Genomic DNA, 27,620 nt, shown 5'->3' on the forward strand with positions numbered 1-27,620 from the left:
ATGACAATGGGCTACATGGACACTGAAAAGACATTTCAAAGGGGAACATATTGCATGCATGTCAACGTTTGTATATAAGAATAGGATGGTGAATACAGATTTAACTATACTACGTAATTTTATTTTGGATTTACAAACCTGCTGTGAAATTGAGTTCTGGATAGATTAGGAAAGGATGCCTAGTCATTATTCCTTGTCATTCTAGCTAAGATTCAATGGTGGTTATTGGTGGAGGGTCTCTATCTGAGGGATTGGGATAGGGTGACATCAGACAGGTGTGTGTGTGGGGCCTCCACTCATCTCACTTCAATTTCTGTAGACCCCCACCAGCCACTATTTTAATTTACAAGGTAATAAACTGACTACATTACTTAAATGTCAGTCTGTCCAATGACATAATTCAGACTTTTGGTATGTTATGAGATTGAGTTTAAGGGAAATTAACTTTAGTCAAATCAAGGCAAACAACCAGTCAGGCCAAGGTACATAGGTTCTTTATAAAATTGCAACAATGACAAAACAGTTGAGTCCAAGTGTGCAACTTTGAAGACGGGGTACACGTCCTCCCCACATTCTGAAGGTGCATTTGTCCCCCCAGCCTTATCAATGGAACGTGATACAAAATGAGGCAACGGTGTGCTTAAGGTCCATCCAGATGCCTCCTAGTGGTTGGGTGGGCTGGTTAGTGTGTATCCGACTAGATAAAACATACAAGTCCCCCCCACTTATAAAACAAAAGTTGTGCCCCTGAATTAAAGAATGTACTGGGCAACAATTGTAGTCAAACTCACATGCTAGAAATATGCATGTTCCTTCATTAATGCTATAGAGAGAATTGTATGAGTTGAGCTCTTGCTAGCCAGGCTCAGTTGTCAGTAGCAACTTGCTGGGCGGTCTCTCACTCACGCAGGGCCTGCTGGGTTTTAGCATTGGGTGTAGCCTCTTGCATTTGGGTCGGGGTTGTTCCCATGTCAGAAGGCAAGGAGCAGGATGATCGGAAGTGGTCCCGGTCCCAATCGCCCAGTTCCTTTAACTAGTTTTGGGGCATGTGTAGCAATTGGTGACAGCTGTCTCAAATCAATGTAGTTAATTCCAATCTGGGGCATCACAGCGTACATGCAAACGGCTCATGCAATTCAATTTTACACTTGAGAATGTCAGAAATTAAATGGCAAACATGCCTGATATCAAGTATGTCATTCTAGTTTAGTAAGAGTCAGTGTCACACGCTAACTCCCCATTCCATGGAATGCCCACCGCCCTCATGGCATGTTTTTAAATCTGGATCTTCAATGATAACCTTGTATGTTCTGTCTAACATTGGTTCTTAGATTTTTTTTAAAGGAGCTGGGTTGAAGTGGCCTATGATGCTACCTACTGTAGTGACAGCAGAGGTGTAGGCATCCTGATAAATAAGGGGGAAATTGTGTCTTATCCCAGGAAGGCTGTTTAATGGTGAAACACATCGAGTTCATTGTATATCCTACCAGGGGCAAATCTGGTGTTAAGTTTAAGCTATTATACTGAAATATAAATCATGATGCAACAATGTCAACGATTTTACTTAGTTATACATAAGAAAAATCAGTCAATTTAAATAAATTAGGCCCTCATTGACTGGGAGTACAGACCTTACATTTTTCAAACCTGTCTGGGTAATATTTATTTCATCCACTTTTGAATAAGGCTGTAACGTAACAATGTGGTGAAGGGTATGAATACGTCCAAATCCACTGTATTTAAAATAATCAAAGTCCCCAAAAAGTGTAACTGCAGAGTGCCCCTTTTACACAAGCATGACTTAATGTATTTTTGCTGAGCTGACTACAAGCTTTTACGTCAAATGGCACAAGTCGACTGCATAACCGAACATGTTTGCTATAGAGAAGAATGACAGGTTTTTTTATAATCCAATTACAATTTTATTTTCATTTCTTCACAATGAGCATGCTAAGGGTTTTCTATAATGTTGGGTAACACTATTTGAAGTGTCCAAGTAGCGGTCATGTAATCGCTGCACCATTTGACAGCTAATTGTAAGCCTAGAGAAAAGGGCTCAAAACAAGTAAACACATTTCTGGATGCTGTAAGTCCCTCAAATTCAAAACTGGACCTTGAAGTTAGTTCCACTGCCCCCCCCCCCCCCCCCCCAGGGACTGATTAGACCTGGGACACAAGGTGGGTGCAATTCATTAGCAAAACAAAACCAGCAGGCACTGGACCTCGTAGGGTATTAGTTGAATACCCCTGTGCAAAGGCTGCATTTACACAGGCAGTCATTATTTTTTACCCTATTATTGGAGACAAGCAACTACTGGAAAAATTGGGCTGCGTTTACACAGGCAGCCCAACTGTTAGTATCTTTATACAGCTGCATGAAACTTGCATGAGAAATTGGACTCCAATGACATCACTAGGTCCATCAGACCAACTCCTTGAAGTCTGCAGTTACGCTTGGTATATTGCTTTTGAAAACAAATGTACTGGAGGAAGTCTTCAAGAGCCAACAATTTATTCATTTTAAATAGAGTAATAACATGAAAGTATTGATTCAATGCTAGTTTAAATTGCTGGGTGTGGCCAGGGGACCCAAATTCATTTAGCAGATTGTTGTAACAGGATACTTTAGTCAGTGTCATCGTCAGAGGCATCACAACGGGAGTCTCGCCACTGGCAAAGCCAAACTGAAGAAAAAAAAAAAGTTAATTCCGTCAGGTCATTTGGAACCCAGCGATTTACTGAAGACTGTTTACATTGGAACCTGGGCACCAAGAGTGTGACTGGATCTCCCTCAATAAAGATCCGGAGACATTGGACTTTCAACTTCAAAAGCACATTAAGATTGACTAGAACAAAAGCGCTCGATGACAAGTTGCCACATTACAATTCCAGTCATTCAGAAAGTAAATGAAATATCCCATCAGCATAAGATGGGGTGAGTGGGACGCTGCTTAGTAGCGCAGCCCCTTTAGAACCAGATATCCAATGTTTCTATTGACAAATCCGATAATGTGCACCTTAGACTCGTCAAAGAGGTGTTACGAAATGTAGAGCCATACCTATAAGATGTCTGGTGATGACAGGCCTGTCTTCGGGTGAGTATTGCTTGTAGAACACGATCCCAGTCACACAGGAGATCCATCTGAAAGGATAGCCAATATATTTAATCAAAAAATAAAATTGGGACAAAGCCACTACTAGCCTAGAGACTATGACCCCTGCCATGACTTTGTTTCACAGGTGTAGAGTCCAAAGTTAGAGAACCCTGGTGGGTGTCACCTGTCTCTTGGGGCCTGCAGGTGGAGTTCAGGAGGGAGGTTCTGCACCAATGATGGCCAGAGTCCTGTTTGTTGTCAGTCTTCACCCCTTCTGTGGAACACTGGAAAGTAGTTACATCAGATAGTACCAGATGCAATATCATCCAATAATCAGACTGCAATGCTTGGAGAAGTCAGATGCTCAGCGCAACTGCAATGAAGAGGACCTGAAACACAACCGACACCAATATCTAGTGCCCCTACCTAGTCTCGCAGATCAGCTCAGTAGTTGTGATGAGGCAGCGTTTGGTGGAGACATGCTGAACTTCCAGCGTCTTGGCATCCCTCGATAGGATTTCAAATGTACCAAACTGCCTCAATGTTATATCCTGTGATGTAAAGTTGTACCTTCATGATGGAACACTAGCATAAAACCACAGCTACATGGTTTCCATTAAATATGTGACCACCTCACCTCAGATGTATCCGGTGGTGGAGAGAAACGTCCATGGTCACTGGTTTTCGTAGAGCATAATGTACCTACGATGCATAGCCAGGTCAGGAACGACGCCAACCTCCCACATGTAGTTGAACGGTTGGATCCCCCGCTGGAAACTGATGCCCTCTGTGCAGATGCCTTTTGAAGGCTGGTGGGAGAGAAGTAATGGTCATGAAAATACTTTGTAGCTGCCTAATACTAACTGATGGTCAAGGACTTGTTAATTTTTTTTATATGAAGCAGGGAGACTTGGTTAGTGGTTGGGTCACTGGGCTCCATCAGAGTTGCCATAACTATGGCTGACCCCGTAAAAACACATTTCACAACTTTTGTAAAGCACCTGAGGCAGGATTACCGAAGTGTAGTTGGAGTCCATCGACTGGAACCCCCCCCCCCTTTCAATTAAGTACTGAATGAGGGACTCGTGGCCAACAAATCTAATTCATACAACGTATCTGGTAGCCATTGCACTCCCCAGTTTCACTAAACAATTATTTCATGTCAATTGTGTTATTCAGTAACCTACATTTCTTGGAACAATGGGGTCTTCAAATGGAACCTGGATGACAGCCACATCAGTTCCATTGGCATGGAAAACACTAGTGAAGGGGGTAGACATTTTGAATAGCCTCTGGTATGGAAAAAGTAGTGTCCCTTGAGCTTCACAGCCGTCAGCTCATAGGGGAAGTTTCCCAGGTACACAAACAGGTCATCCTCCTCCCACCATAGACACATATGGTGGGAGGAGGATGACATTTACGTAGCAACCATTATGAGTACAAAGGAGGCAGATCTTATTTTCATGACAGGGACAAGATACTTGGTGACATTGCAGGGTGTATACATCATCAATATAATTAAAATGTAGGGTCCTTACACAGTCCAGTGTTGATGCAGGATAATGCATGCTGGGCGAAGTGGAGAACTCTTTACTCTGTGACAACCTAAAATCCCAACGTGCTACTGCTCAAGGCACCAGGAGGATCAGTTGTCAGGCAAAGGAGACATTTGATTGGTTACTGAAGCGCCTTACGGTTAACGGTGAATAGTTGTTGGCATAGACGGGGCATGGCCATGGACCTGTGAAGGGTGAGTCTGGTTTCTACACCGCCATTGTTCATATTAGAGACCAACCTCAAACTCATTGTGCATGTTATGTTCAAATGCATATGGTCAAGTCAGATTTTCAAAGGTTTACACTGCCAATGTCTTGAAACAAAACCATGTCAATAAGAGGGTTAGAGGTCAGTGTAGGAAGCCTCGTAGGATATCGTCCCTGTAGTGTTTGTCAAAGAAAGAATTCCTCCTCGGATAGTTTCACTGAACTGCCTTAAAACCTTCCCAATAACCAAGACTTAGGTTCAATACCAGTAAAGCCCAATAGGTCAGACACCACCAGGTATCATTCCCGACAGTCAAGCTTAAAGCCTTTAGGTTACCATTGGCCTGAAGTGTATTCTAACAAGTTATAGGTAAGAATAATTTTTACTTACCCAATGGAGGCACAGCATCAAACACCCACAAACACTGCATCTAGTAAGGAAACTCTAGAGGGGTGAGAATGAGTCAACTGGTAACCAATTAACTGAACACATTGAAGCGCTATTATAGAAGTTAAAAATATTTTAATAGAACAATACATTTAAAACGGCTCTTACCTGTGAAATCCAGCAGACATTTTTCATGAAGCTTCAGATCTTGGAATACAGATTGCAATTCTAGCAGCAAGAGACATGAGAACTACAGCAATGTCTTTCAATTGTTCTCCCATTATGGAAAGTCAAACAGTAAAGTTGCATAAAGATGGAGGAATTCAGATATGAAGTAATTGTTTTCAGCACTATCCACAGAGTGGTTTTATACTTTCCTATCCTAATGACATAATTGTCAACAGACTTGCAAAAGTTGCCGATCTGCAATTTCACTGATGTACTAAGTGTCTACATAGTCTTATATCATTGACAATCGGTGTAATGCATTTAGCAGTAACGTATACAGATCTACAGTATTCTTCAGAGACGATTCGGGTGTTCCTGAAATGGCCAGCAGGTGGCGCCTTGGCCATTTACCAAACGCCAATGCTCATCAATTGGCTGTGACACCCTGTGGATCAATCAACAACAAAACTTGTTCCAAAATGTTTCAGTACCTTGAAAACATATTGGTAATTAATTAGGAATAGGTGAAGCTTATGAAACTTACATGATTGTAATGACAGTTTTGGTAGCCTATTTTCATTGTGCACTGTTTTGTGCTTGTCCTTGCAAATGTTGTTGTAGTGAAAGATAAAAGTATTTGCAGTGATATGAGAAACAACATGGAAGTTCTTCTAAGGTCAATGTGAGTTTTCAAGCATTAAACCCTACTGATACACAAGTAACAATTTAGTAGACTGAAAAATCACACTATAATTGAATTGCCAAGTAGTCGCCTACAATGAGCAACAACAGAGTAGATGGAGAAGACACAGAAATATTACAATCATCTTGACTAGTTTGAGATATTCAGCCTATACCTTTTATGGCTTATTCCAATAGCTGTGTTGTCTTTCCTCCAACAACAGAGCCCAAGGCAGGTGGTCCTTCCTCCATTCTCCAACCGGACCCTACACCATCCCTCCTTCCTGCCCCTGTACATGGCAGCCATGGGGTTGGCCCAGTACCCCTGGAGACTCCATCAACAGCCAGGTGAGGACAGGACAGGGGCTCCACCATCCCTCCTTCCTGCCCCTGTACATGGCAGCCATGGGGTTGGCCCAGTACCCCTGGAGACTCCATCAACAGCCAGGTGAGGACAGGACAGGGGCACCACCACCCCTCTCAGGTGGGTTAGTGCAATCAGGGATCCTTGGGACGTCCTTACCCTAAACCTTAAGCATACCCCATACCTAACTCTAACCTTAGTCTTAATCATTTAACATTTCAACTTCAATGGGGTGACGTCAGAGTTGGGACATCCCAAGGATCCTCTTTAGACTTTATCCTCTCAGGTGCCTACAGTACTTAGCTCTTGTACCCTCTGCTAAGCTTTGACCTTTAGCGATTTGCTACATACCAGCCTGGGTCAAATTTGACAGTGCTTTTACACAGCCAGGATTCAAATGACACATTGACTTTTGGGGGTGCCTTGAAAATAGTAGGGCTGTATGTTTGTCTTTTAAACTCTCATCCCTTTTTAACGTTCGTTTTGACGATTTTGGCCTCTGATTTGACCCTAACCCTTATTGTAAACCTAACCGTAACTTTAGCAAGCAGTTGCTTATCAACATAGTCATACTATCACCTATCTGGAGAGCATTTACAGATGGACTGTGCAGAATATCCAAATTAACTGTCAGTTTTGTTTTTTGGACCATTCCCCTAAAAGCTACAAGCTTGGCACACCTGTATTTGGGGACTTTCTCCCATTCTTCTCTGCAGATCCTCTCAAGCTCTGTCAGGTTGGATGGGGATCGTCGCTGCACAACTATTTTCAGGTCTCTCCAGAGATGTTCGATTGGGTTCAAGTCCGGGCTCTGGCTGGGCCACTCAAGGACATTCAGAGACTTGTCCCGAAGCCACTCTTGCGTTGTCTTGGCTCTGTGCTTAGGGTCATTGTCTTGTTGGAAGGTTAACCTTTGCCCCAGTCTGAGGTCCTGAGTGCTCTGGAGCAGGTTTTCATCGAGGATCTCTGTACTTTGCTCCGTTCCTCTTTCTCTCAATCCTGACTAGTCTCCCAGTCCATGCCACTGAAAAACATCCCCACAGCATAATGCTGCCACCACCATGCTTCACCGTAGGGATGGTGCCAGGTTTCCTCCAGACGTGACACTTGTCACACATTATTTCATTTCTGTTAGTCGCATGTCTGTGGAACTTGTTCAGTTTATGTCTCAGTTGTTGAATCTTGTTATGTTCATACAAATATTTACACGTTAAGTTTGCTGAAAATAAACGCAGTTGACAGTGAGAGGACGTTTCTTTTTTTGCTGAGTTTATATATGCATGCTATGATCTGAGATATTGCCTCACATGCTGGTCACAAGCAGGAGCTTCCATTCTGAAACCAGTTGAATCACTCCACAAACAAACACTTTAGATTTTTGGTAACAAACCGAACAGTTACCACCATTGTCACGTCATTCACAAACATAATTGATTTAGTCTGGATAGCTTTAAGCAGAATGTAGATGCAAGCCTTGTCTTTCAGATCCTGCATGGTCTTGCCCCTCCACCTCTATGCCGGCATATCATGCTCAAGGAAAACACCTCCAGGATAACAAGCGCAGTAACTAGAGGTGACTGCGTTGTCCCTTTCCGACACCGTAAACTCAGTCAATCGACCTTCTCTGTTAGAGCTATAATATACTTGAATACAATGACCATGGACCTGAGAAACTGCACTGATTATTGCACTTTTAAACTGAAATTGAAAACATGGCTCAAATCTATCCAAACCTGTACACCTGAGTTATCTGTGGCTCCTCATATGTAAGACGACAGTTGATGATATTGTTGTTGTTGTTAGAATGATATGTTATTGGATGTAATGTATTTGTATTTAGTGTTTTTTTGTGTGAGTATTTGTAGTGTGGCTGTGTAATTGTCCTTACCTGCCCTGGGACTACGGGTGCCAATTAGCTTTTGGCTAACCCTGGCATATTTTATATGGATGTTACATTATTGTAATATTAATGTGCATTCTCCCCTATGAATAAAATAAAAACAGAAATAAATGTTTTAAACCATGACAGAGGTGGGGATGTTTGTTTCATATGGAAGCTTTAATTTGTTATATTTAGCACTGTAAAACATATTTAGCACTACATTTTAAACAAACAGAAGAATGGTGAAATTAGCATTATTTAGAGACCTCCCCAAGTTTGACTTGCATTTAGGGGAGCTAATGTCTCATTCAGGGGAGCTGGGCCCCTGCAATTTGCACCCTGGTAGTTGTTATTCAGATTTACCTAATGCAGGAGCGTAATGTGCTCTACAGGTGTGTGTCTACCTTGCACACACTGAATATGTTTAATGGGGAGGCAGGTAGCCTGGCGGGTAGGAGAGTTGGGCCAGTAACAAAAAGGTTGCTGGGCCAACTTCAACCAGTAAAATGGTTCTTTGGCTATATTTTTGCAACAGCCTATAACAATGAGCGTTAGCATTCTAGCTAACAACCGCTGCATCCAAAATAGTTATTTTGCAAAGCTCACAACCCAAATATAATCCTAGCTACTGTTCAAGCAAGAATCAAAACATCATTGTAAGCATATGAGAACTTATATTTTGTTTAGAAGTAATACAACCTTAAATCTAGGCTATGATGAATGGGCGCAGATGGTGATGGCTTTCTTACTGCCGCCAAGAGTCGCGTGCATCCGGGGGGGAAAAGGGTCTATATGATCCACTAATGCTAGCAACCCTCAGGAACAACTACATGGACATAACTGAGGAATGAATGGTAGATGGAATGGAAGGAATCAATAGGTTACAAATAGAAGGAAACTAACACTAAAGTGACAGATGTATATGGATGTACTGACGGGTGTCTCCCGATAGTGGCTAATATTTAACAGGATACAATTTGGAAAATAAAATGGAGAAAAGCTCTGGCATATAACTAAAACATTCACAAGTTTGCCGTACAGAAGCCTATAGCTTGGGTCTCCATTTCATCCACGCACATTATGAGGGCATACAATTAACATTCTGAATAATGGCACAGCTCTTTATAACCTACTTCACTGCGGAAAAGGGGCCACAATACGTCATGTGCATGGAGAATGCTGTTATTTCTATCAGAAAAATGAATGCTGTTATTTCTATCAGAAAAATGAAGTAGATGCTTCTCCCACTTGGAACCGAAAGGTTTGCTCGACCTTTCCTTGCACGTAAAGGTGGTGGAATTAAGTCTAAGTCAGAATACTGCGTATCTGTAAACATACCTCCGCCACACCTTCATTTCGTTGATGTCTACCCCAAACAAGTAGCAGGTGAATATCATGCTATTCTCATGCTTAAGTTCACGGTCAGAATACGCATAGAGAGAAAAAATACATCAAAGGGGAATTGAGTTCCATTTATGCCTGCTTAACTAAAAAAATAAAAAATAAAAAATATTTAAGCAAATCTATCAGGTGGAGCAATTACCACAGAGTTTACACCTATGAAGCCTGCTGTAGAATTAATACACATATGGTATCGTAATACTAGAGTAGGACTCAACTAGATGTTTCAGCTCTATGTTACCAATATTGCGACTCTAGCAGTAAAATAATCACAGACAAGGTTTACAACATTATGTACATGACTTAGTTGTTACTTTTTTGTGTCCAAAAATGACGGTCAAATGTATTCAACCCTGTAGTGATTAAGAAACCGCAACAGTAGGACATGCACACACACACACAAACAAATACCACATCTGTAAAAAATAGGTGTACTTATTTCTGAGGGAAAATACTGTGCCGGTTCTCCTAGTCTGCCCGTACCTCAGGTATGTTGGTGTTAACTGGAGTATGTGACTAACTGTGTGTTTGTGAGTATTATAGGCTGTCAATGCATTCCTGTGATGACTACTGTAGGCTAATTATTGTCTGTTGGCAGTGTATTACATAATGAAGACAATTTTAGCCACCAACCTGATGATATATGTTGTTTTGTATTGTCACATACACCAGATAGGTTCAGTGAAATGTGTTTTACAGGGTTAGCCATAGTAGTACGATGCTCCCGGAGCAAATTAGGGTTAAATGGCACGCTCAAGGGCACATTGAAAGACTTTGGCTCAGGTATTCGATCCAGTGACTTTTCGGTTGCTGTCCCAACGCTCTAACCACTAGGCTACCTGCTGCCATGGTATACCTGACTCACATATTGTCGCAGGGGCACTTTTCAATGGGGGCTTTCCTTTGGCAATGTGTGGTTAGGTGCAGGTTCATACACACACACTATCACACGCACACACACTCTCTCGCTGTCGCTCTCTCAACATTAGGCAAACTACATATCATTTCCTGGTTCTTAAAAGTTCCGTAAAAAAACACTATCCCATAACTTCACAAATTAATAATTTGAACAAAACAAAACATGCCAATCAAACAATTTGATAAGATAGAGCTCCTCCAAAAGCTCCTTATGTCTCCAGCTAAGAGTTCTTCAGGGGAGCATGCATGGCAAGCACTGGTTCACTCTCCCCTATCCAGTTTAATGTTCCAGCAACGTTCTAGTGACGTTATGTAAACGTTCGACTGACATTCTGCGGAGTCTCTGTCAATGTTCTCCTGATGTTCCATCAACATTACGGAGTAGTCTTGGCCTTGGTGTTGGTGACGATGCTGGCGGCCTGAATGACCCGATAGCGTTCTCGAAGGTTCCGCCGCCGCACATGCTCGTTGGTGATCTCTACAGCGTTCTCCACAGGAAACCAACCCTTCTGTCCGTTGGAGAGACGGATCCCCTCGTACCAACCTAGAGGGAGGGGAGGAAGGGGAGGAAGAGGGAGATAGGATGTTTACATATAAATCATGCAAAATAACCAACATCACAAATCAATAAACTGCTAATAGGTACAGGGTTGAATTACAATTGTCGGGATAAAGACGTACAAAGAGGGGGGTTGGGGGAAAGATGAGAGTTTAATGTATTACTGTGTTATCATTTTATCAAGTAAAACATGATTTTTTTCTGATTTGTAAAATAAAGCGCTACCCAGTACCGGGACTAACCACGGGTCGGGACATTAGTTTCCTGCCGGGTCTTACCCTCGTTGGTCTTGCGCACCACGTTGATGATCTCAGTGGCTTCTAGGTTGAGCTCATCAGCCTGCTGAGCAACATACTGCTCCACACACTGCACCTGAGGACAGTCTGAGGACAGAGACAAGACTAAATATCAACAAACCAAACAATTATAAACCACAAGTGCAAATAGCACAAAGTGTGTCCATGTAAGGTAAACTGAGGATAGATGTCAGTGTTGATGGTTGAATTTGGCAACGAGCCCAGTCACTACAAGTGGACTTACTGCAGCTAATTATAGGGTGTGTGTCACCAAGCTAAACTAGTCGCTCACCCCAGTCCTCATAGACAACCTCCTCCTTGTCCCCATCAGGTTTCATGGGGTCAGGGAACGCTGCTATCCACCGGTGCAGGTCAGACCTGAGATGAATGGATGAGGGGAAAAGAAAGGCAAGAAGAGAGAAGGAGAGAGAATGGACATGTGAAACAGACCATAGACACACACACACAAATACCACATCTGTAAACAAAAATAGGTGTACTTATGACTGAGGGAAAATACTGTACCGGTTCTCCTAGTCTGCCCGTACCTCAGGTATGTTGGTGTTAACTGGAGTATGTAATTGACTTTGTGTTTGTGAGCATTATGGGCTGACAATGCATTCCTGTGATGACTACTGTAGGCTAATCATTATCTGTTGGCAGTGTGTTACATAATGAAGACAATTTTAGCCACCAACCTGATGATATACAGTGGGGAGAACAAGTATTTGATACACTGCCGATTTTCCCGATTTTCCTACTTACAAAGCATGTAGAGTTCTGTAATTTTTATCACACTTCAACTGTGAGAGATGGAATCTAAAATAAAAATCCAGAAAATCACATTGTATGATTTTTAAGTAATTCATTTGCATTTTATTGCATGACATAAGTATTTGATCACCTACCAACCAGTAAGAATTCCGGCTCTCACAGACCTGTTAGTTTTTCTTTAAGAAGCCCTCCTGTTCTCCACTCATTACCTGTATTAACTGCACCTGTTTGAACTCGTTACCTGTATAAAAGACACCTGTCCACACACTCAACCAAACAGACTCCAACCTCTCCACAATGGCCAAGACCAGAGAGCTGTGTAAGGACATCAGGGATAAAATTGTAGACCTGCACAAGGCTGGGATGGGCTACAGGACAATAGGCAAGCAGCTTGGTGAGAAGGCAACAACTGTTGGCGCAATTATTAGAAAATGGAAGAAGTTCAAGATGACGGTCAATCACCCTCGGGCTCCATGCAAGATCTCACCTCGTGGGGCATCAATGATCATGAGGAAGGTGAGGGATCAGCCCAGAACTACATGGCAGGACCTGGTCAATGACCTGAAGAGAGCTGGGACCACAGTCTCAAAGAAAACCATTAGTAACACACTACGCCGTCATGGATTAAAATCCTGCAGCGCACGCAAGGTCCCCCTGCTCAAGCCAGCGCATGTCCAGGCCCGTCTGAAGTTTGCCAAAGACCATCTGGATGATCCAGAGGAGGATTGGGAGAAGGTCATGTGGTCTGATGAGACAAAAATAGAGCTTTTTGGTCTAAACTCCACTCGCCGTGTTTGGGGGAAGAAGAAGGAGGAGTACAACCCCAAGAACACCATCCCAACCGTGAAGCATGGAGGTGGAAACATCATTCTTTGGGGACGCTTTTCTGCAAAGGGGACAGGACGACTGCACCGTATTGAGGGGAGGATGGATGGGGCCATGTATCGCGAGATCTTGGCCAACAACCTCCTTCCCTCAGTAAGAGCATTGAAGATGGGTCGTGGCTGGGTCTTCCAGCATGACAACGACCCGAAACACACAGCCAGGGCAACTAAGGAGTGGCTCCGTAAGAAGCATCTCAAGGTCCTGGAGTGGCCTAGCCAGTCTCCAGACCTGAAACCAATAGAAAATCTTTGGAGGGAGCTGAAAGTCCGTATTGCCCAGCGACAGCCCCGAAACCTGAAGGATCTGGAGAAGGTCTGTATGGAGGAGTGGGCCAAAATCCCTGCTGCAGTGTGTGCAAACCTGGTCAAGAACTACAGGAAACGTATGATCTCTGTAATTGCAAACAAAGGTTTCTGTACCAAATATTAAGTTCTGCTTTTCTGATGTATCAAATACTTATGTCATGCAATAAAATGCAAATTAATTACTTAAAAATCATACAATGTGATTTTCTGGATTTTTGTTTTAGATTCCGTCTCTCACAGTTGAAGTGTACCTATGATAAAAAATTACAGACCTCTACATGCTTTGTAAGTAGGAAAACCTGCAAAATCGGCAGTGTATCAAATACTTGTTCTCCCCACTGTATGTTGTTTTTTATTGTCACATACACCAGATAGGTTCAGAAAAATTTGTTTTACAAGGTTAGCCATAGTAGTACGATGCTCCCGGAGCAAATTAGGGTTAAATGGCACATCGAAAGACTTTCACCTTGTTAGCTCGGGTATTCGATCCAGTGACTTTTCAGTTACTGGCCCAATGCTCTAACCGCTAGGCTACCTGCTGCCATGGTATACCTGACTGACATATGCTCTTTCATTTCCTCTCGCGCTTTCTACCTCTTCTTCTGTCGCTTTCTGCCTCTCTTCAACATCTCTACGTAACCTCTCTCTGCCTTTCTGTACTGTTTCTCTCTCAGTATGGGGTATTATGTGTAACATACGCACTATACACACGTACACATGGATTTATTTCTCTCTCTCACACACACACACACACACACACACACACACACACACACACACACACACACACACACACACACACACACACACACACACACACACACACTGTGTGTACTGCTCACTGTGAAGGGGCCTTCATCAGTCTCTCCATCATGCGTCCCTGGTGGTTCTCCAGTAGAGTCAGACAGAAGCAGTGTTCATAGCTAGGGTTGGAGACCTGGTCGTCTCCTATTGGCTCAACCTGGACCAGGGTGCGGTGGGCGTGGTCCAACACCACGAAACGCTCTGAACTAACAGGGATGAGAGGAGGAACCAAACACATTGAAGGCAGTCTAAGACGAGTCCTAGAATGTATGAATGTAGAGCCATCCTCTACTCTAGCACAACATTTGCTTATAAATGATTTGTGAAGCATTAGTGAGGGATAAAGGCCTTAGGAAGGTTTATAAAGGCTTCATAAAGCCTTATGAACACCATATGGGGGACTCACCCCTTCTTGGTGGCGATGATGAGCAGGTCGTTGAAGAGGAAGAGGTAGACGGGGGTGAACTTGTGACCCAGGTTGAAAAGGGTGTTCCCTTTGGCCATCTCCTGTAACTCCCCACGCTTCTCCAAGACACGGGTTTGGGAAATGATGGGGATGGCCTGATAGAGAGGGAGGGAGAGAGAGTTGGGGAGGATAGATGGAGAGAGAGGTGGAGAAAGAGAGAGGGAGAAGGGGGATAGATTGAGAGAGGGGGGGTAGAAAGAGAGATAGAGAAATGTATAAGAATCAAGCGGAAAGGATAGGTTTCTAGTGTATTTGGGTGTTGAATTAACTGACTGACTGATTCATTGATTACCTTGAGCTTGTCAAACTCCAGCGTCTTGGAGAGGTGGATCAGCTCTTCCACCTGTTTCATCTTTCCCACCTGGGTGTTGCACTCCTCTATGATCTGAGAGAGAGGGATAGAAAGAGGAAGACAGAAAGAGAAATTGTGTGAGAAAAAGAACAAGAGACTGAATGCAAGAGACCTCTTGGCAGCTCCTCCACTTTTCCTTTCACACAGACATGTGGAACAATCCACATAACCCTTCTCTCATTTCATGAAAATCCATGTTCCTCTATTTCACAAGTGTATCAAGACCTCTCTTTTTCAAGAGGTCCCCCCTCTACTTGAATAACATTAGCTGGTACTCCAGTGACAGACAGTCTTTATCTCTCTCTCCTGTACTTGGTCATATTGTCTGCAGTGACACAATAGGATATCAATCCCACACTAAAGACCAGGGGACTGACGTCATTGTTCCATATTCCAGACTGGTGTGGAACACTGCTTTAGAATGGAACAGTCAGAATGTCTGTGGACGGGCAGACGGATGGATGGAAAGAGGAAAGGTTAGGTTACCTTAGAAACAGAGTCCAAGGCGTTGGAGGCAGTCTGCTCTTCTTTCGTCCCTTCATTTGTTCTCTTCAGGATGTTCTGATAAACAACAGCCACAACAACAGCAAGCCATGTTATACAAGACAAACAAAAAATAAGACAAACAAAAAAAGTATAAAATCATAAGGTTTAACGCTTTTCCCCACGATCACACTCCCTTGTAGTCCACATCACAGCGGCACACAACAACTACAGTTACCATGATGCCCCTCACCTCGATGAGTATCTTGATGCGTGTGATTCGCTGGAAGGGCAGCAGCAGGAAGGACATGAATGGCAGCCTCTGACACTGAGGAGACTCCTGCAGACGGGTGATGACCGTGGCAAAGTCCACATTGGTTTTCCTGTGGGGACAAACACATCATTCAGGACCCCCTCCTCCTCTGGTTGAATCAATTGTCAGACCAAGAGGCCTCTGAGTAGGTTTGCAGAATTCTGGTAACGTTCCAAAAATTCCAAAGTTTTCCAAAAATTCCAGTTGGAAGATTCCTGGAATCAGGATGGAGTAAGCAGAAAATCCGGGAATCCTCCAACAGGGATTTCAGGAAAATCAGGGAATTTTGGGTGAAATTACCAACATTTTGAAACTCTACCTGTTAGACCCAGTAATGAAGCCAGTCTTACATGAGGGAGGTGTAAGTCTTATCCTGGTAGATTTGGTTGCGGATGTAGTCGATGTAGACCGGGAAGTTGTGCTGAGCATGGAAATGGATGATGTCACAGATGTCGGAGAACACCAGACTCTCTTCCTTACGCTTCTCCAGGGCCATCAGAAAACTAATGGGGGGGGGGGGGGGGTTAGAAAGGTCAAAGTTTATGGTTGATTTCCATTAAGGGGTTTAATAACACAACGAAACAGTGAGGGAGGAACATTGTTATTCATATTAAAGTTGGGCAACAACAAAACCCTCCACATGCTGCTGAGTCAAGTCATCACTCCTTCCTTACTCTGACTCCCCACTGTTTTAGCCAAGTACCACTCTCTAGCCATCCCTCCATTCCTCCCTCTCTCTCACCTCTCGCTGACCTCCAGGACTCGCAGGACATTGGAGAAGAGAGTCTTCCTGTCCCGGATGATCAGCACCTCCTCCAGCTCCCGGGATTCCAGGAAGTGTTCATTGAGAACGCGTAGGGAACGCACGTACGACGCTTCAGATGTCAACACCTCAAACATACTCTGAGGGGAGAGAGACAAGTACAATCAACCTGTCACTGAAATATCCCAAGACATACAATATGGACTGATTACTATGGCCACATTTCTGTACTGAATTTACAATTGATGGTAACTGCAGACATTCAGTCCATTGAGGGGAAATTTAGTCAACTAAAATATCAATAATTCGCTTTACTTGATACCTGTATGGGTATCTGAGTATGGGTATCTGCATATGTGGAATGTGTCTGAAAGTGGGCAGGGCAAAATAAGTGGGTGGATCATCAGCAAATGGTGTAACTGATTGGTTAGATGGTTTTGATTGAGCTGTGTTGTTTTTCGTTTCTTAACGCATTTTCATTGTTCAGTTCCTGTGTGGTGATACTGATGCTTTTTCAGGATTGATGCTTTGTTTTTACGTAGCAGGTTACGAGAACTAACGTAGCAGGTTAGGATAATTCAAGTAGCAGGTTAATGTAACAGGTTAGGAGAATGAGGTTAAGGTTAGGAAAAGGGTTAGGGTTAGGCTTAGCTAAATTGCTCTCACAGTTGCAGCCACGCAAAACTGCCTTGAGTGGCAACAAATGCGGCAAATGAGTTGTTTGCTTTTTATATACCCACTTCTGTTGATACGCCTGTTTATGTTAAAACACCCATGTTCCGGCAGCCATGCCGTTAACCATGAAAAACTGAGCCCTAAATTGAGTTTGCTTCTCTATTCTCATCCCCCCCTCCTATTCTCCCCCCTCCTCTCCTATCCCCCCCCCTTTCCTATTCTCCCCATCTCCCCTCCTAACCCCCATCACCTCCTAACCCCCCCCCCCTCCTATTCTCCCCCCTCTCCCCTCCTATTCTCCCCCCTGCCCTCCAATCCCCCCTCCCCTCCTATTTCCCCCTCGACTCCTATTCTCCCCCCCTCACCTCCTGGTACTTGCACTGTGCAGGGCTGAGGGTCTCCAGCACCCCACTTTTCCGTACTTCTGGTAGGTCCTGCCATAGGGTGCTCTGGCCGGGGGTGGGCAACGGAATAGTAGCACTGGGTGCCCCATTGCCATTGCCCACCGCCCCCACGCCGCCCGACCCCATGCCCACTCCACCCCGGCGTGCGGTCCAGTCCATGTGGTAGTCAGCGCTGGTCTTGCTGATGTTGCGGCACACCGTCTGGCGCCGGATCTCCTTGTGGATGACGGTAGCACGGTACGTCTGGTACAGAGGCACTGAGGGGTCAAAGGGCAAAGGTCAAACACTCTAAAAAAGGATGAGGTTTAAATATGTGTGGTATTACTCTATGGGTGACCCTCAAACAATGATGATGGACCAAGAATGCTCTGTTCCTTTGGTCTAATGTTACACCTATAGTTCTGTAACCTGATTCATGCGTGACTGATATTTTGGGTGCTTTTTGGTTGTGTCAGGGGTGTCAGGTATCCATACCATCCAGCTGTCTGGACTCCCAGCCAATAAAGTATCCTCTCCTGAGAGGGGCACCGGGAAGAAGAAGAGCAGGGTGTTATATAACTGACTGAGCTGGACAATGAATGAGTGAGAAATAGGTCTGGTTCTAACACTTCAAATATGCTTCCTTCCGGTAATCACTGGTAAGTGATTGGATAAGTGAAACCCTATCACCTACACCAATCCAACCCTCTCTGATCTGTGGTCACTTACAGGAAGGAAGGAAGATTTTCAACAGGGCCAAAACAAGACATGGGAGATGAGAGTACAACAGGAAATATGGAGGTCATCAGAAGAGACATAAGAAGAAATAGAAGAACATCAGGGATGAGTGAGCTTACCTGTCTTCTTCTGTGTCCTCCTCTCCTTCAGCGCTTCCATCCTCCTCTTCTTCTGGAGGGAGACACAAAAGCATGAACAATATACAGTACCTTTTTCTATTGTATGACGTCTCACTATAAAAGATGTCAGAAAACAGGTTTATTGCTTGTTTACTTTTATAGCGACCTTTTATAGCTTGCTTGATGGAATGGACGGAGATGCCTGTCTTGGGGGGCTGAGGTGGGGGGACGCTGTAGCCCGCCCGGTGGAGAACTATGGGACTGGCGGAAGGATTGGGGGGTGAGGGGCGCAGGGAGCGCCACTCCTCCGCGGTGGGCTGGGGCAAGGCGATACCCCCCCTGGGAATGGGCATGAGGTTGTGGCCGGGTGTTTTGGACTTGTCCTGGGCGAGAGGTACCCGAGGTGGGATAGCCACGGGGGCATCCTCAGTAGTCTGGGTTTGGGATGGGTCCAAATCGGACTGGACCGAAGTGTTGTCCTCCGAGTTGCTGGAGGACAGTTTTGACCAATGGACAGGTTTCTGAACCTTGATAAGGGGAATGTCCAGTTCCTGACAGATCTTTCTAGGTGTTGGATCCACCATTAGTAGAGTAGTTTCATATATAGACTCTTCCTCCTCTACGGAAACTTTAAAATGGCTTGGGAAAGTTTGGGTTTGTTTAGGGGGGATGGGGGGGGGTTTTATAGCCAAGGAGGTCCCCTCCCCTCCACTCTCTTCCTCCTCCGTTTCCGCCTCCAGCTTAATCTCCTCCTCCTTTTCATCTTCTTCCTCGTCCTCATCGATGGGCACCCATACCAGCTTCATGCCGGGCATGTGGATGTGGCAAGCACAGCTGCATTCCCAGTCGAAGCATGGGTTAAGGGGCGTGTCTGAACTGTGCTCCGCCTCTGCTTCCACTCCTCCAATCAGCTTTCGCTCTTCCTCCTTTCCGCCAGGTGCTGATGGGAGAAGGAGGGACACATATCACTAACATAGCATTAACATACCATCACTTTTTACATCCACTGCCACGTGTTTGCTTAGATATTTCCAGTAATGGGAAATTAGCAAAGCATCAGAATAATTATTTGGATTTGTTTTGTTTGGCTTTATTGTTAAAAGGAACTAAGGATCACTTTCTCTGTTGACCCTTGAACCTTGGTAGACTTAAACCCTTTATGGCGTTCACTGATCACTGTGAATGTGTTGCTTCCTGCCTAGAATGTTCCTACATCTGAATTATATGAAAGCAGGGCACATCACTTTCACGTGTGTGTGCATGTGTGTGTGTGTGTGTTTCTCTTTCTGTGTCCTGATTGACCTCAGTTCTCTATGGAAAGGTAACAAATGAAAACACCACCCCAACATTTTATTTTGATATTTGTTTCATTAGTCCATTGTTGACATAGTCCCACACGTTTTCAAGATATGTACATTTCAAAATACAGACATCCCCATATGATGTCTTTTGCATCATATGCAGCATCATATGATACAAAATGCATCATACAGGGATGATTTCTGTATTTTGAAAGTTACATATCTTGAAAACTTGAGTGCTGACAAGCAAAACATTTTTGGGACTATATCAACAATGGATTAATGAAACAAATATCAAAAGATAGTTTTTGGGTGGAGTTTTCCTTTAAACCTTAGGCCTCACTGTCACGATCGTGTGGAGGAGAGACGGACCAAAACGCAGCATGTGGAAAATAAGCCATCTTCTTTTATTTTTTTACTACGAAGATGAACATGAAACGAAACACTATTACAAACTATACAAAAAAACGACCGTGAAGCTATAAACGTAGTGCACACACAGGCTACAAACGTTCAACATAGACAATTCCCCACAACCAGCTAAAGCCTATGGTTGCCTTAAATATGGCTCCCAATCAGAGACAACAATAACCAGCTGTCTCTAATTGAGACCCAATTCAGGCAACCATAGACTTTCCTAGATACCTACACTCAACCATAGACACAGCTAGACTACTATACTAAACATAAACCCAACTACTCTAATAAACCCCCTAAACCTTACAACCACCCTAGACACTACAAAAAACCACATACATTCCCCATGTCACACCCTGACCTAACCAAAATAATTAAGAAAACAAAGAATACTAAGGCCAGGGCGTGACACTCACAAAAGGAATGCATTATGACAGAAGAGAGCGAATAAAGGAAGTCTCCAGTGCCTTAACAGTAAAGATTGACGTGGTAGAAGCAGTCTGATGACCGTGTCATAGCATAGTTTAAGAGATTAGTGAAATTATGTCACGTGGTCCTGTCTGGCTCAGCTGGTAGAGCATAGTACTTCCACCTCCAGGGTTGTGGGTTTGATTCCCAGGGCCACCCATAGGTAAAATGTATGTATGCGTGCATGACTAAGTCGTGTTGGATAACAGTGTCTGCTAAATGGCATATATTATTACTTGGGAATGTGTGTGTTTTGGTGAACTATCTTTGAGGGGACCAGAAGTCCTCACAAGGATAGTAAAGCAAGGAAAAGTGGGACGCCGGTACCCACAAGGAAAAAGTATATTTTAGGCGTTAGGTTTAGAGTTAGGGTTACAATTAGGGTTAGGGTTAGGTTTAGGCGTTTGGGGTTAAGGTTAAGGGTTAGGGAAAATAGGATTTTGAATGGGAATAAATGATTTGGTCCCCACAACGATAGAAAACCGATGTGTGTGTGTGGGTTTGTTTTCTTAGCCAAATTAACATCTGCAACATTCTCATTTTCATATTACACAGTCTCGCGCTCTCTCAGCTAAACTTAGGGAAGCATTATCATGTCGCTTTATGCCTCTTCGAGCATCTAATACTAACAGGTAACAGCCAAAAATGCTACTCCATCCTGATGTCTGTACCGTTTCTCTCTCTGTAGTCAGAAATGCTCTCAGCTCCTCTATTCTCTCTCTCTCTGCTACAGTAGCTACAGTGAGACTCTCTTCGTGTCTTTTCTTTATTGCCTATCTCTAGACAGGGAGCTCTCTGGCTCTCTCCCTCTCTCTCATCTCCTCTCGCGCTCTCTCCTCTTCTTCTGTCGCTTTATGCCTCTTCGACATCTCTACGTAACCTCTCTCCTCCTCTCTGTACCGTTTCTCTCTCTCTGTCTCTCTCTCTCTCTCTCTCTCACACACACACACACACACACACACACACACACACACACACACACACACACACACACACACACACACACACACACACACACACACACACACACACACACACACACACACACACACACACACACACACACACGCTTCTCGTCCCAGAGTGTGTTGGAGTACAGCCAGTCTGTTTCAGTAGACCTGTATTACCTATACAGAGCTAGCTGTGTTTCCCTACTGTGTACGGGTGCTTCTGTCTGTTAGGGTAGTTAGATCACGTGTTCTAGCCACACCCGTCTGTCTCTAGGTTAGGTGAAAACAGGTGTCACCCTCACGGCCTCAGGGACTAGGCAACACACACGAGCAGAGATTCCGCTCTCAAAGGAACATACCGCACATACTGCACTCGCATGTGACATACGGTGACGTTTGCTGCATATGGTAAACGTCAAACTGACAAAGAAATGTGTAGAGGTACATGAAACCTGTCAATGATTGTTCCATTCAAATTCCAAACATGTTGTTTTGTTAACCTGCCACCCCAGGTCTAGCTTGTGGGGTTGGGCTGGGAATATTGTTAATGCTTTCGGATGATATGTTTTGAAAGTGATTATGTCATGTGTTACTGTGTTGCTTGACAACGCTTGATTAATGAACACCCATGGGATAGCTCATTTGGAAAAAATACAGTTCATTTTGTAGCTCTCTCTCCGTAATGCTTGCCTTGTAGAAATGTAGGCTACATTGGTAATGCTAACAAATTATCAGTCCCTACCATAACATATTTTTGTGAGAGGACTCATACAAATGAATATTGATTAATTCATTGATTGATATACTGACTGACTCTACCTGATCGACTGACTGTGATGCCATTTCCCTCCTCTCCTCCAGGGGTCTCTCTTTTGGCCTGCCGCAGGATCCGGCTCCTATTCATGGGCAGTGGAGGAGCCTGGTCTAGACCCTCAGACTGCTGGACGGAGGGCCGGGTCGGTTTGGGTTTGACTGTGGGGGCCCTCCTGGGCACCCGGGTACGGAGAGTTGGATTGGTGGTTAGTGTAGCATCTCCACTGGTGGTTGGTGTAGTCTCTGGGTGGCTGAACTTACTCACAATGCTGTTGACTTTCCCCCCCGAATTGTGGGCTGTGCTGCCCATCTCTCCGAGCTGGGAGGGGGTGGAGGGGGCTCCGTTGGAGGAAGGGGGTTTTCTAGAGATCGGGGGCCGGGGTTTGGCTTCTGGTCTGGGGGGTAAGGGGGACGTGAAGTGTTCCGGGAAAGACATGTTGAGGGGTTTGGACTGGTCTGTATTTTTGGGGGTATTCCAATCTGAGCCCTGACCTATCAGAGGTCAAGTCAAGGGGTCAGTTTGGGCATGTCATTATCACCTGAAGAGGAAAGAGAGAGAGAAAGTCTGAATACAGCCAATCTGAATGATGGCAGTCTGACAGAGTTTCTCATTACTAGTGTCATTATACTGTTTTATTTTGTTCTCAGGTACGATATCAAATCAGGTCAAAGTTTATTGGTCACAGTTTATCAGATGTTATAGCGGGTGCAGCGAAATGTTTGTGTTACTAGCTTCTAACGGTGCGGTAAAAATGTCAAACAATTACACAGATAATAATCCAAAACTAGAAACAAGAAATATGATGTGCGGCAAGACAACCATTGTATGAATTCAATATGACAGCAATACAACTTTTCATACACACAGAGCGTCATTCTGCAATTATGTGTTAATCCTCTTATAAGTATTTCTCTGTAGCTGCAGAAAAGATCCTCAAGTTAAAGAAACGAATGAATACTTGGACTTGAAAGAGGCACACCTTCCGAGACACATTCACAACAGGTTGAATTCCAGAAAATTCTACACCTACCGCACCCATAGGATTGAGCAATAACTATCACTCTGAGAAAGCAGCTGAGGAATGATGATAAAGCTATAGGACAGCTTGGCATTATAAAATGCAAAAGGAGGCAACATTGTCACGATTGTAGGGATCCGTATATCTTGCTTCCCTTGGCGGCAGGTAGCCTAGCTGTTAAGAGTGCCCTGCCAGTACTGATTGGTTGCTGGTTTGAATCCCTGAGCCAGCACGGTGGAACAATCTGCTGTTCTGCCCTTGAGCAAGGCAGTTACCCCCAAGAACAGCTGCTCCCTGGGTGCTGATGATGTCAATTAAGACAGGCCCCTGCACCTCTCCAATCCAGAGGGGTTGGGTTAAATGCAGAAGACACATTTTGGTTAAATGCATTCAGTTGTACAACTGACTTGATATCCCCTGGCCTGTAGGCCTACTTGTTGTTCCCAATTTCATCAGTTTCAGGACTGGCCCAGACATGTAGTTATTATCCTATGGGGGGGGGGGGGGGGGGGGGGGGCATGTGCGCGTGCGAGAGGGAGAGAGAGAGAGAGAGCAACCCAGCAAATTCAGTGAGTGACATACCCCCCTAGGTATTAATAGTTGATGACCACACCTCCTATACTAATACTCTGTCTACAGCCTAAACTGCAAATATGAGTTACAGTATTTCAACACAGTTTTATCTTACAAGTATGCCACCTTGAACTATAAAAATTGTACAGTTTTCAACTCTCTGACAACAGAGGTTACTTAAGTAGGTTTAACGATAGGCAACTCAACAATAACATCTCCTTAATGCCGGAGTCCATTCACCCATCGAAATCATGATCTGGAACTTGGTGACTAATAAGGATTTTCTAAACCTCCCGCTTTGGGCTGGATGTGTCAATGTGTAGTTCATACATGTATAATCTATGAGCAGAATTACTGTTTTACCTCAATATCCCTAGTTTGAAAGCAACTATTTTTCTACATGTTCCTCCATGTGTGCCAGCCCCCTAGCAATTTGAGGTCAACCAATGAGCTTCAGCCCCTCGCCATATGCGTGACAGCAAGCAAGATGCATATTTCACTTTTGATTTAACTAGGCAAGTGAGTTTCTTATTTACAATGCCAGCCTACACCAGCCAAACCCGGACGACGCTGGGCCAATTGTGCGCCGCCCTATGGGACTCCCAATCACGGCCGTGATACAGCCTGGATTCGAACCAGGGTGTCTGTAGTGACGCTTCTAGCACTGAGATGCAGTGTCTTAGACCGCTGCTCCACTCGGGAGCCATGATGCATCCACAACAGAGTGAGAGAGAGTAATGACTTGGTGCACGTCAGCACATATGTGACGCAGTATGCACTTTTCAGGGACCACTTTTGGCTTGTGAGCACTACTTTAAGAACTACTGGCTAAAAAGTATACAAAAGTACTGGAGAATCTCTTTAATGAGCAACAGAGAGAGAGAGAGAGAGAGAGAGAGAGAGAGAGAGAGAGAGAGAGAGAGAGAGAGAGAGAGAGAGAGAGAGAGAGAGAGAGAGAGAGAGAGAGAGAGAGAGAGCAGGTGAGAAAGGTAAAGAGAGGCAGAGAAAGGGAGAGCAAGTGAAAGTGAAAGAGAGATAGAGGGAGAGGGGAAATGGGAAAAGATTGGAAACAGGGACATTTCTGTACTGTTTTGGAATGGATCATGTGGTCATGTGCTTTGGCCAGTAACAACACATTACATTTCCACTCTGAACCTAGCTCGACCACAAGTAGTAAGTTACAGTAAGAACTCCTTTGTTGCACTGAGACTAGATTCGTTACAGTCACTACATTCATACAAAACAGCGGACGGGATTTATACCACCATTTGATTTCCTACATTCTATAAAAATGGAAAACGATGATGTCACGAACAAATGATGAATTTCATTGAGAGGTCATTCAAAATTAGACATTAGCCTCGGTTTTTATCCAGCATATACTTCGGATGAGTTAGCCACAGATGTTGCAATATTAAACCGAAAGAGAGGTTAGGTTAGTCACCATAGCAATGATTTATCATCAGCCTATGTAGTAAAGCTTCTCTATAAGGAGGTTATTGCTTTGCTCTCTGTAACTTCAGAAATGAGATCAGTTGAGAATTGAGATCGTACATTTGTAAAGATTCCAATGGCTCACCTGTATGCATGGTTGGGAGTCAATTCCAGTCAGTTTGAGGTATTAATCCAGTTGTCCATCATTTTGAAAAATTAGGCTGTAATGATATAGATGCACTGACTGCACAAATATGCAAATACCTGACTACGCTGCTCAGATTACTGCACCTTCCTCTATAAAGACATCAAATCCATTCAGGAAATATCTATATCGGCAACTACAACATCCTGAATTTTAAGATTGTATTGCAGATGGAGGGTGTTCCGTCTTTAACAATTTCAACAATGCAGTATCCTCAGTGTTTTTCTCTGACTTAGTCTTTCTGTTGAAGCTTTTTCTCAAAACAGCACCGGCTAGTCAGACAGGTTTGTGACGTGGTGTGGTTGTTTTACTTGTATGAACAGTTACTCAGCCTTGTACAAAAGAATGGGGGTAAATCCATTTGAAGTCAATCACTTTTTGACAGAATCCCTTTTGAATTTAAACAAGACTTTAATTACCTGTTTGGAAGAAGTGGTCAGAAAGCGACTTTTTGGACCCGAATGCCAAAACACCGCCATCGGTTGACGCACAACATGCTCTTGAATACAGGGTGGGTGGCATTTCAATCATAGAAATAGAATTCATAGAATGGACCTATCCCTTCAGACCACTGCAATTGAAATGTTAACTTCAAATTACTGCCACAAAGATGACCGCCGGTCCACCCACCGTCGAATGTCAAATTAAATGGTAATGTCTATTCTATGATCTATATCTCTATGATTTCAATAGGTTTCCTATGGAGGGTTGACATCTCCACTGTTTATCTTTTCCAGTGATGAAGACATGGATGTCTCATGGTATGATGGGGTACGCAAAATGTTTCAACTTTGAGCACCTTTATCTCTTGACAGTCTTGGCTTTCAGGTCCAAAAAGTTACTTTCTGAGCACTTCTACAATGGGCAAATATGTATGGAAGGTTTCATTCAAATCAAAAGGGGTGCTGTCAAAAAGTGATTGAATTCAAATGGATTTACCCAATGTATAGGCGGCATGGGGTCTCTTGAGAGAGGAAGAAGATGATTTTAGAGGGAAATGCTTACGGCATGATGATAGCAGAAATGTCCGACATAGCTACTGCATTACCTGACATATTTGGAGTCTTTCAGTTTGACAGATTCTATAAACTTCTGACACGGTGCTGCTGCTTCCGTTCCCATCCGGCTGCCACCAGTCCAACATCTAACACTCATCTCATCTCTTCCTTCCTTCTTTCTCCTATACACGTTTTGTGGGTACAGTCAGCACTGTAGTTGTTGACTGACTACCCTCTGATGATCTCTAGGGCCGGGACGATATCAGTATTGCGATACTCGTTGGTATCGTGGCAGGAAAACAAAACAGGAACCGGATTTAAGTTATTTGTTGGAAACAAGCGTCATTATGTCGTCATCTAGAGTCACATGTATTTATTTTCCATGCTCTAGCACACAATATTTTACATACATCAGGTTTTTAAAGGACCAAAGAGTTTGGTCTGCTTTGTGTTTCATTTTTGACATGGAAGAAATATTGTGATACTGGTATGGTCACAGCCCTAACCATCTCATTATATACTATGGTTAAACGTCACTTATGATTATTTCTGCCTGAACGATTGCCTGAGGCACACTGTCACACTTGAGACCTAAACTCCTTTAGCACATAACACCGACTTAGACTTGTTGATGACTTTCAACTTGATGTGCTAGACAGTGTGTGTGAACTCTGGTTCCAGCTTTAGCCTCAGGTTCTGATTAACAATGGAAGTAGGTGTAGCTGCTTGTTGGTAGTGAACATACACAAATAACTGATAGACAACACAGTATTCATTATGGCTCCTTAAATGTACACCAACATACACAAATAACTGATAGACAACACAGTATTCATTATGGCTCCTTAAATGTACACCCCTCTGCCT

General features: G+C 43.8%; 1 protein-coding gene across 1 annotated transcript; it reads right to left on the bottom strand.

The window, feature by feature from the left end:
- Positions 1-8,732: 8,732 nt before the first annotated feature.
- LOC139561364 (rho guanine nucleotide exchange factor 15-like) lies at positions 8,733-26,013 on the bottom strand. Its single transcript, XM_071378395.1, has 16 exons — positions 25,696-26,013; positions 22,531-23,063; positions 18,742-19,515; positions 18,576-18,627; positions 18,214-18,254; positions 17,701-17,996; positions 16,640-16,800; positions 16,248-16,400; positions 15,838-15,967; positions 15,588-15,662; positions 15,042-15,134; positions 14,690-14,844; positions 14,322-14,489; positions 11,808-11,893; positions 11,498-11,602; positions 8,733-11,204 (listed from the first exon to the last, which is right to left on the bottom strand). Exons 2-16 carry the CDS (start codon positions 22,958-22,960, stop codon positions 11,035-11,037), a joined length of 2,889 nt encoding a protein of 962 aa, XP_071234496.1. The 5' UTR covers positions 22,961-23,063; positions 25,696-26,013; the 3' UTR covers positions 8,733-11,034.
- Positions 26,014-27,620: the final 1,607 nt, after the last annotated feature.

The sequence above is a fragment of the Salvelinus alpinus genome, chromosome 31, assembly GCF_045679555.1.
Source record: "Salvelinus alpinus chromosome 31, SLU_Salpinus.1, whole genome shotgun sequence".
NCBI lineage: Eukaryota > Metazoa > Chordata > Actinopteri > Salmoniformes > Salmonidae > Salvelinus > Salvelinus alpinus.

What these genes read in the sequence shown, in the direction of transcription:
- LOC139561364 (XM_071378395.1), bottom strand. Translation starts at nt 22,960, where the DNA reads ATGTCTTTCCCGGAACACTTCACGTCCCCCTTACCCCCCAGACCAGAA. An exon ending in GAGGACACAGAAGAAGACAG is followed by an intron (nt 18,255 to 18,575) that starts GTAAGCTCACTC and finishes TGCCCCTCTCAG; the next exon opens with GAGAGGATACTTTATTGGCT. An exon ending in CACAGTGCAAGTACCAGGAG is followed by an intron (nt 16,801 to 17,700) that starts GTGAGGGGGGGA and finishes CTCTCCCCTCAG; the next exon opens with AGTATGTTTGAGGTGTTGAC.